The 10,856-nt window shown below is 41.1% G+C and overlaps 1 protein-coding gene across 1 annotated transcript; it reads left to right on the top strand.

The window, feature by feature from the left end:
* The first annotated feature begins 513 nt into the window (after window positions 1-513).
* LOC113565448 lies at window positions 514-1,145 on the top strand. The gene is made up of 2 exons (XM_026987457.1): window positions 514-568; window positions 691-1,145. Exons 1-2 carry the CDS (start codon window positions 514-516, stop codon window positions 1,143-1,145), a joined length of 510 nt encoding a protein of 169 aa, XP_026843258.1.
* Window positions 1,146-10,856: the final 9,711 nt, after the last annotated feature.

Below are 10,856 nucleotides of genomic sequence, written 5' to 3' on the forward strand. Positions count from 1 at the left end.
TTAGGCCATTAAATGAATGTGAGCGTAATCGGATAGTCATAGTCGTGCAAAGAACCCAAATGAATGCATTTTCATAATTTTCGATTGAAGGAGCTCAAATAATAAGAAAACTAATATGATTAAGTCGAAAGCATAGAACGTTCAGCATTAAAAAAACCACCAACCACCTTTCAGATCTTCAGCGCAACTCCTGTTGGGTTATGCAGCCCAATATTAGCCAATATTCCAAAGATAATAGATTATTATTGGTTGTTGTTTGCCTGCAAACTGTACCACATTGTAGTATATACTATGAGAGTGAAATATAAATACTTTTTGGATGTTTTACTTCTCCAAACACGAATTTATTTTCCTGATGGGCCATTTAGAATGATCGAGCGTCGAGCGGCTTATCACCTGCGGCGGATGGCGCAATAATAAGATTTCTCAAAAACTAGTTTGGCTTTACGCCTGACGAGGACTCTGGGAGCACATCCAAGCCCCGAGGAGGCCGAAGCCGACAGGGCCCGATTCATGAGAGTGCTTCTAGGCGATCCGACGTACTCCAGTCGAGGCAACGAATTCCTGGGTAATTTCTCGGCTAACATAAATTTCCAAATCAATGGACTCAGCGCTTGAAGTCCCTTCCAGTGTATGCCCGATGACAACAAGCGCCTCCGCCACTAAGCCGGAGCCTATATCCGCCCGCAGCGAGCTCTGCCGACTGGAATGCCACCAGTGCCGAAGCGGGAGAGAGCTTCAAATGCTTCACCTTTGGGCGAGGGGGGCTCGGCTACCATTGCTTCGACTACGACTTCGACTTATCTTATCAGAGAGGGGAAATAGATGGCATTTATATTTGGGGCTACATCTCTGAGCCGCAAGAAGATCTTGGCGGTGTTAGCAACTCCCAAGCGCCTCGCGAACTGATCGGGAAGTGCACTTGGCCCGGAATCCAGTCAAACCTGATACCACATGGATACTGTAACGAGAACTTTATTGATTACAAGTGCTGTAAAGAAGCTTACGAGCTGGTTACGTTAAATAACGCTCCTATGCATTACACGAACACAGGACAGTCCCCGACGAAGTGTAACGAGGAATATCTCCACTATTCTCAATGCGTACCGGAGAACATATTGTGGGCTCTGACAGCAGATAAATAGACCGTATTTAACAACCAGAATATGGTTCTTAATGATATTTTATATTTTTATTTGTATTCTAATTCTATCCTAAGGGTAGAAGCAAAAATAAATACCAATTGAGAGAAGGTGTCATCACAATTTTGAAAATATTTTATTTTTCAGCTTGGCGACAAAACCAAGTTTTAATTGACACAATGGGCTCCCACCTCCTCTTCCTACAGGGTTTTGTTGTCAAACCACAAGCAATATTCACCAGCAAATCCTGGACAAATTCTTAGTTTCCTAGTCGAGACCAGAAGCCAACGTGGTCTGCATAAATTGAGGTCAATAAGAGGCAACAACTCGGGACACAAAAAGAAAAACTCGTCTCAAATTAATACGAAAAGTTTCTTGATTATTTGCGAATCACCTGAACAGCCTGGAAACAGAAACACAAACACCAAAAGCAACAGCAAGAAGCCACAAATGTTTTCCATGTTTGAAAGCTAACGTCACATGAGACACAGTCTACGTCGCAGTCTCTCTGGGGAAAACTTTTAGCCAAAGAAGACGGAGACACACCAGGGAACTCACTAGGGGCCAGAGATGTCAAGAATCTAACTAATCCGCCACTCCCTCTGCCGACTCACAGGGTACACGGCTGGTTAGTCAAACAGAAAAGATAAAGAAAAATTCTTAACTCGGTTTGATTTTACTCGGAGGCAGAAATTTGTTGGCGGCTTGTTGCGCGTGCCATTTAAAATTGTGCAACCGTGCGTATGCTTAATGTTTTTCATATGTATGAACCACCGACACGGCCACGGCCACGGGCACGGCCCCGGCGTGACAGGCCACCGAAATTGAAATTCAACATACATCACACCCAGGGACTTCAACCGATTTCAGTCGAGTCGAGTCGGGATGAGTTGAGTTGACTTGACTTGACTCCGCGTCAAGTTCGAGTAGAGTTGACTTTTTGGCTGAGTGCACCAAATGATGATGTTTTAATTTTTTCGGTTAACCAAAAAAACTTTGCAGCGAAATTTTCCTTACCCAACACCGCTTTCAATCTCTCTCGCCAGCATTCGTTCCGGAAAAAAACTAATTTGTATGCCAGGCGGCAGAAGTCGTTAAGTCGTTTCAACCAGCCAAGAAACCAACCATCTTGACTTGTCTTTGAAGTTCTCAGTTTTCAAAAAAAAAAAAAAAAACTGGAAAATGCAGCCAATTTCTGTGTTAGGACTTCTCTTCCTCTGGTAGTTGTCCTCTCTCTTGCTCTACCGCTAGTGCAAATTGAATTAGTTTTGCTTGGGGAAGAGCTAATTAAAATGCCGCACATCATTTACTTGAAAATGCATTTTAAATTACACTTGAAAAATTATGTGACAATTTGCCAAAAAAAATAGCGACTGTTTGCTTCCAAAACATAAAGACCTTGCGGAAGAAAACATTCTGCAAATTGAAGTCGCGAATTTTAATTAAAATTCCTGCTCCTTAAAAATAAAACAGACAAGTGGAAAAGAGATAAATTCGCTGTATGCTGGGAGAATGTTTTCCTTGATGAAATTACTGAAAATTGAAGAAGTTGGTGAAGAACAAGTTCTTTTAGTTGTGGATTCTGTTAATGTGTTTGTTGATCTTAGAAGCTTGAAGACGTGTGTGTTTTTTTATAATGCAGAATATAGAATTTTCTACCAATTGTTATGACATTTTTCAGCATTTGGTGATGCACATTAAACAAAAACTACTTAGGCATAAATAAATAAGGAATAAATAAATAGGAATAAATAATCAAGATAAATAACTTTGAGCACACCTGAAATTATTCGGAAAGCTGATTTAGAATGTTTTCCTTTAAGCCAATATGCAAATCAGGCAATAATATGTCGAAATTGAACATATGTAATTTGATGAGGAAATTCTTGTGCTTCAGCTCCTGCCACTTAGGCTCCTGCCACTGCCAGCAACAATTAGTTATGCAAAGTAGCTGAAAAAGCGCCAGCTCTGAATGCTAAAAGTAGCTGCCAGGCAAGAAGACCATCAGGTTGCAAAAAGCCGTCGAAATTTTATTACTGCTCAATTGTACTGCTCTGCCTTGTGCAGAAATCAAAGCCCATTTTGTTAGGGTTCCCCAGGCCACTCACCAGCCATTCACCCAGCCTTCAATCAGAATCAGAATCCCAATTCGAATTTCTCAATTTGCTACCCATCCTCAATCATTCAATCTGGAAGAACAAAATGCTTTGCGTGTCCTTTGCAATTTTCTCATACATCAATTTCCATATTCATATACTCGTATGTACATACATATATACTCGTCGTATCTATATGTTACGTATTGACTCTCATGTATTTTGCAATATTTTTTGCTCTGCGACGAGAGATGGAACGACAAACGATTTTCCTTTGTTCGCATTTTACGCACGATTTCATTTGCATTTGTGTTCCTTTGGCTTATGGTTCTCTCCCTTTATTTTTGGTTGGTTCTTTGTCTTTGGCTTTGGCTTCCCCCAAAGTCCCAAAGGAGGAGCGAATCGGTTTTAATAAAATGAATTAAGTCTCAGCTGCTGTGAAGGAAACGCTCAGTTCCACAAGGGTTCGATTGGCCTAAGATTGACCCACTGCCGAGGTGATATTTTTCTCGAACATAGATGCATAATGAACATAGAAGTTTTTCAATAAATTGTGAATTGCTCTTATTTTTGGGCATTCGGATAACATAAGAAATTACATTTACATATGTAATAAGACATTCTTTATGTCTTTTCCACGGTTTCACGGCTTTTTTTTCATATGTTTTGCCGTTTAAGAAATTACTTAGATTGTTTTATGTGTTTAAAACCAGCATATACACTTTTCACATGACCAGTACTATTATAAGCTTAGTTTCTATAATAATTGATAAATAGTTTGAATAAAATGTACATGTAGCAAGCTAACTAACTTGTTTCAGTCAATAATTTTAGTGTCCTACCGTTAATAGAAATCGTATATTTTTTCGCTAAAATGCTACATTGTGCGCATTCCAAGGACAGAGCATCTTCACTTTGATGGCTAGTTAACAGTGAAGACAGTGGACGAATCTTTGACTTGGCCAATAAAACTCGTATGAGCTTAAAATCGTCATTGTAATACCGAAATAAATCAAATGAAAATTTGAAAAATTAATGAACATTTTTTTAAAACGAGCGAAAACGTTGTGAGTTGCTTTCACATATATACCCGATACTTAGCCAGTATGGCTCCCTTCGCAAGAGGGAACAAACATTAAACGACAGAGTATGTGTGAGAGAGAGACAGAAAAACAAGTCAGAACAGTGGAATATCGCAGGAGTGTGGACACCAAATTTGGTTTCCATTGCTCTTACAGTCTCTGAAATCTACATAGATGCTAATCGGGATGGACAGACAGACATTGCTCTATCGCCTCGGCTTTTGAAAATCTAATATACCCCTATACTCCTTTTGAGTATCGGGTATAAAAACTCAATCAACTGAAATTATTCCACATATATAAATTTCACAAAAAAAAGAAATACTATAAAAACTAATTTTGTAGTTAAAATATACACATTATGGTATAATTTCATTTGCATTCATTTGGTTATTCCAGCTATCGCGGAATAGCACGCCCATTTTCGGGCGATTCGATTAATTTGTTTGGCTTGGGGCCGCATTTTAAAATGATAGAAAATATTATTCCATCATTGACAGCTGCGGTATTGCATATCAAATTTGCATTTATCATACCGACGTTGGACATAAACATATATTTGCCGAATAACAAACAATTGACCGCATTCGGTTACAGCAGATGAAGGGGCAGCGGGAATCAAGTGCCCGTCAATGGCTGATTGAGGCAGGGATCTCCAATTTAGATGTGCGGTAAATGCCCGATGCAGTGAACATTTGTTTATTGTACTTAAATGGATACTAAATATGGATACCAACAGTTAGTTGCGTATGTGGGCGAACTAGTTTTTAGGGTTAAGAATTCTGTTAATAATATAATAATGAAGTTTTGACAATAAGTTATGGAATTTCCGAGTGAATGAGGATATATTGGTAGCTCTTATGAATGCACCAGAATAGAAAGAATATCGGCATGCTTCCACTCGCAGTTAAACAACCTAAACAAACTCTCATATAATGTGCTTAATCTATTCGAAAAGAAACTTTAACTAATTTCACAATGAGACTTTGGGTTTTCTTCTTTATACTCCCTTGTGGTGGTGAAGGAAACGAAAATTGCGATAAGCGACTCTGACAAACATTTATCTGCGTCGCATGCAAATTTCCCTCCATCTTCCGCCGCTCTTAAACACACCCACACACACACACACACACACACACGCATTCAAATTGGGGTCGCTGGAAACTTTCGGCTGGAGTGTCGAAAGGCAGAAGCGGCAAAAAGTATGCCACATAGATAAGAGTTCCGAAACCGGCTAACTGAAATGGGTAAGCGCAACAGAAGGATGGCATCGTCAGAAGGGAGGAAGGGCAGAGGTCGAAGCGAAGGGAGTGGCAAATGTCATGCTCATTGTTTGCGATACAATTGAAAAGTATAATTAATTAGACAGACGCAGAGTGAGGGAGGGGCAACAGCGGGAGATAGAGGCACACACTCTTGAACTCGTATAAATGGCACTTCACTAAAGCGGCTTAGACCCAGACAGAGGAGCCAGAGCAAGAGAGGGGCCAAGAGGGCAGCAGACCGATCCTATACAAGTACGACTACGAGTACGAGTACGTCTCTCAATCTGCACAAATCCCCTGCAAAAATGAACGACCCAAACGCATTGCAGTCCCACACATAAGAGTACACTTCTGGTATGGGGTATGGGGCATAGAGGAGGGAAACCATGGAGCCATGGAGTCGATGCGGACCCAAAGCCCCCTCAGCATTGTTGCCTGCAGTGTAATTAGCATATTAGACAGTTCAGTCAAGGGTCCTACACCACCGATGGCAGTGGGGTTGTGGGAATGGAGCAAATCCGAAACGAAGGCGTTCAACCTGCCCCGATTCAATGCAATTAACGTGAGGCGCTATGAGCAGGCAGCAGCTGGAGCAATCTCGACTGTACTCTGTGCTCCGTACCTGCTGGGTTCCATCTGTTGATATGACAATTCTGATTTCCAAATTAGTCCCCATCTCCATGTGTGTGTCAGCCAAGGGGAGAGTGCAACTGTTTCACACATACCAAGACTCAAATATTTGGCCACTCACTCACTATATAGAAATATAAACAGAGCTGAAGTCAGTGGAGCGAAATACACACATTCAAAAGGGGGTCTTGCGTTGGATAGTTAATTTTACAGAGAAATTTCATCTATCTTGATTCCATGATTACAAATGTACCAAATCCTTTTTTTATAAAATAATAAAGTATTGGGAAAGGGAAGCGAGTGAGTCGGGGTTGGCGCATGAGTGAAGCGAGTGTGCTGTGAGCTTGCCTCTAGTTTTAAATACAATTTTCATTTCTTCCGCTTAATTCGGTGAATCGCTGACCCATTCTATAAATAAAATAAATTCCTTTCTGAAACGAACAAGCTGAAAAGCAAACCCTTTTGGCTACGCCACTGAGTGTCGTATAATTTAGAGCCAAGTCAATTTGTTTGGCTTGCATTACAAGGCAGACGAGGACTCGGTCCGCACACTTGGGAGTACCAGAGAAATGCAATTGTCTCACTGTCTTACTGTCTCAGTGTGCGTTATCCCCCGCAATTGAATTGTAGCCCTCTCCCGCTGGGAAGAAGAGTCGGCGTCGGTATCGGGCAGATAAGAAGTAGAGAATAACACAGGCAAGCATAATGCTCGTGTTTAAATTATAGACATTTATGCATAACACTTGGGATGCAAGACCCAAAGTTAGCCAAAGCCCGGACCGCAAACAATCAGCCCAGACAACAATGCCAGATGTCCATTCGAGGGGGGGAAAAACGAAGCGAGCTTAGTCAAAGGATATTCAAAATAAAACAATAAATGCGTCAACTATGTGCATGGCGGCAGGCAGGAGCAGGGTGTCGGGAACATTGTCCAGGCCAGGATAAAGCGCACCGGTTTGCAGCGCGCAACACTTGCAGCGAATGTCCTTTTGAAGCGCCACGATTGTTTCAGTGGTCCACACTGGGGTCCGGTCCGGACTACGTGGGGTAGGGGGATGGTACGAGCATCACCAGTCCAGTCAAATGTTGCAAAAAGTATGCGTTTTATTTCCATTGGGGTCATCTAGCTGAATGCGTCTGGGTATTGTTTGGTTGTCTGGTCAAAGGTCGGGGTCGCTCTTCCCACAAACGATTCACTAGATAGCGTTTTTCTTTTGACTCTTGTTTTATTGGACTCTCGCAGCCGATTTAGTGGTCTTTTCTGTGACTGTTGTTAAAAGAAATATATAACTGACAGACCAAGTTTTCGTTGATACGAAAACGCACTTTTAGTTGATACAACTTATACGAAAGATAAATTGATTCTGAAGCAATACTGCAGGGTTGGGAAATTTACTGCCCATCTTTCTGTTTTATATTCATTAACTCATTATATTAATTCATATCCTCACTTTCCCTATTCATATGTCAAGCATTGTACATAAACGCTGAAGCATGCTCATAATTGTGTTGTTATTGCCAGTGTATGAAACTAACTGTAACGCTCTCACATGCACAGCGATGGATTCCGTGTTGGCATTGAGACCGTCGCGACGTTGCATCGCGTGATCTTTGGCTCAACTTCTTTGCGTGGAGTGGAGCTAGTCGAAATTGCCTCGAACCGCCGAGTCATAGCCGCTTCGCTACTCAGTTAAAACAAGTTGTCGCTTGGCTTATTAACCACTAATATTAATTAGAAATAAAATCCATATATTAAAGGGATAAAAGAGCCCACTCACTCGCAAACAAAAATAATGAGAAATCTTGTTGTCCTGTGGTTTCCATGTTTGCATCATACTTTATGAAAGCATACTGAATAGGCAACGTCCTATCGAATTCGTGGAGCTCCGTACCATTTCTCAGAAATTTTATCAACCCTCTATCATGCCTAATGGTATCTGATAATATTCCAGTTAAAGATGCAAACAAAACGCACATATCTCTGCCACAAACAAAGACTGTAACTCAAATTAACTTTTCCCGAGGCACAGACACACAACAATTTGCCCTTGGCCACAAAATAATCCCAGACCAAATCGAGGACAACATGGATCAACGATAAAACGCCTGCTCTAATTACACACAATGGGCAATAAATAAAATATTGACAAATCAAGATGTTTTTGTGTCTGCTGAAGGACACTCCTCCAAGCCTCCTACTTCCGCAAAACATAAGATACAAGGGAAAAACCCACTCACAAAGAAATCGAAGAGCTGAAGACGAAGTAGAAGCAGAGGAAAAAATACGAAAGCAAACCCAAAGAGCAGACCTAAATCACTTGATTATGGGGATACTTTCCCAATCATTAATCTTCGAGAGGAATACGAGTGTGTGTGTGTGATAAATGGCCAAGGAAAGCTATATTAATAACTAATAGATGACAGCATAATTGTGATTTACAAGAGCGAAATAAATAGATTTTTATTAGCCAGCGAGCAATGGCGTGACGAAAAAGGTGAGCAATATGCAGACAATTTACGCAATTGTTTTGAGTGGAGCTTTCTTCTTTCATTCTCCATAAAGTCCACTTTCTCTCATCCTGCAAATGTTCAAGTAGCCGCGAGCAGCTCTTCAGACCAACTCCATTCCATTTAGCCATCATCAAGTGAACCTGTTGGCAGTTTAGAATGCGAAAAGTGCATTTCAGCAGGTTTGCTCGAAAAGCTTAATGGACATTTTATAGCACCCTTCATCCCTCCATTCCTCCGCACACATACTCATACACGTGCACACACACATACTCATACCCGTACGTCTGTACGTTCCAGAAAAAATAACAGAAAAGAGTTTTAGTATGGCCAGGGTGCCATACATCACTTTAGCATTTCAAATATGTAGGCACATAAAAATCTCTTAACACCAAGTCGACGGCAAAAATGAAGCAAAACAAAATGCCAAACAGAGAGGCAGAAAAAACTGCAATTGTAATTCAACTTTAGTGTTTCCAAACTGTTGGAATGGCGGCGCCCCGAGTGGGCAGGACCGAGAGCTGGCAATCTGACTGCTCTCAAAATGAAAAATTGAATTTGTTGCCTGTTCTCACACACATCGCAGCGAAAACAGAGGAGAAAAACCAAAAATAAAACCGAAAGTCTTTCTCTTAAATTGAAGCGCTCGTTACGCACACTTTGCACTGTTTGTATGCGTGAAATTCGCCTTGATTTATGCAACAATAGGGGTTGAGAGGGAGAGATATGCAGCTCTCTCAGAGCTGAAGTCAAAGTGCACAAAGCATAATAGGAATGAATGTGAAGTTATGAAGTACACATAATTGAATTTTATGGATGCAAACTGCAGGTTAATGCGAAGGGGAGGGAGACTTGGAGCCACGATCTTGGAAAAAAGACTCGGTTGAAAGAGTTCTATCACACGATATTTCTCGATGGTATGGACTGTGCCTTGTATGTAATTAAAAAAAAGGAATTTATTTTAGTAATGAAAAATATATATTCATGCATTTTTTTTTTTTTTTTTTTCCTTTAACAGTTATTGGTTTTAGATATTAGAGGACGACCATCCTTGAAAATCATCGCAACCGTGAAGTAAATTTCTGTATCTTGTATCTGAGTCTTCTGAGAGCAAGCTGGGCTGCATGGACACATATTTGTAGACAGGCGGTGCCAATTTCTTATTGGTCTGTAGCTTCTGCTCGGAGTCATCTGCCTTTTCTTGATCGCGCATCGAACTCTTACGATCTTCAGAGTGTCGCCTCCCCAAAGCAACAAGGCCGCGGCTACCGTATTCTCAGCGAGTAGTATGTCGGCCCTGCACCGCAGAGGAAGAACAGAAACATTCGCTCGCTGCAGACACCGCCACAGGTAATGACCCAGCTCGTTGATGTGCTTGCACTCCGGCTGTACTGCTGCATCTGGCACATCCGGGATCGGTAGACCATAGCGTTGCTTTGCTTTCAAACTGCGGTGTATTCTCGGAAAGGAGTATCGAAAATATGGCTGTTCAATTTCTTACGCCGTATGGCCATGCTGGCGTTGCTGATTTAAGTGATCGTATCTTTGTAGGCCTACGATGGAACACAGTCGTCCATATCCTCAAGGCGCTAATTTCGTTGCACGCAGAACCTGGGCCTGGGCACTTGGGTCGCTCACATCGTACATGCGCTTGCTCTATGCTTCCCTCATTGAGGAAATACGCCCTGCTTAGCTCCAGAGTTTGCTGATACTCGTAGTAGTTTTTCATTTCAGAAAAGCAATGCTCTAGAGCCGTATGCCATGACCAACTACATTCATTAATGTTGTACCAGTACCATCCCGTTGTACATCTTGACATATACTTTTAGTTCTTAAAACCACTGTAATTGCTTGAAACAAATTAGTTCTTAAGCCCACTGTGCTGTACCGTCAGTACCAACGCATATGTAAATATACTCCAGTAGCAGAGAGCGCATAGAATAAGAAACACAAAAAGCGAAGAATAAAATTGAGGGCGAGAAAAATAAATAAATAAATAGTTTTTCCAAGCTATCTAATCAAGTAGCTCTTGTTTAATCTGTAAAAAAATACTTGTGTCAGAATTTCAGGAATTCAGTATTCGAAACAAAGACAAATATACCCACAAAATTGACAATGAAGAATCCACTGTAT

Source organism: Drosophila persimilis, unplaced genomic scaffold (assembly GCF_003286085.1).
Source record: "Drosophila persimilis strain 14011-0111.01,24,50 unplaced genomic scaffold, DperRS2 tig00000124-arrow-pilon, whole genome shotgun sequence".
Classification (NCBI taxonomy): domain Eukaryota; kingdom Metazoa; phylum Arthropoda; class Insecta; order Diptera; family Drosophilidae; genus Drosophila; species Drosophila persimilis.

Coding starts and splice junctions, on each gene's coding strand:
- LOC113565448 (XM_026987457.1), top strand. CDS start 514: ATGAGAGTGCTTCTAGGCGATCCGACGTACTCCAGTCGAGGCAACGAA. Junction 569..690: donor TCGAGGCAACGAATTCCTGG/GTAATTTCTCGG, acceptor ATCCGCCCGCAG/CGAGCTCTGCCGACTGGAAT.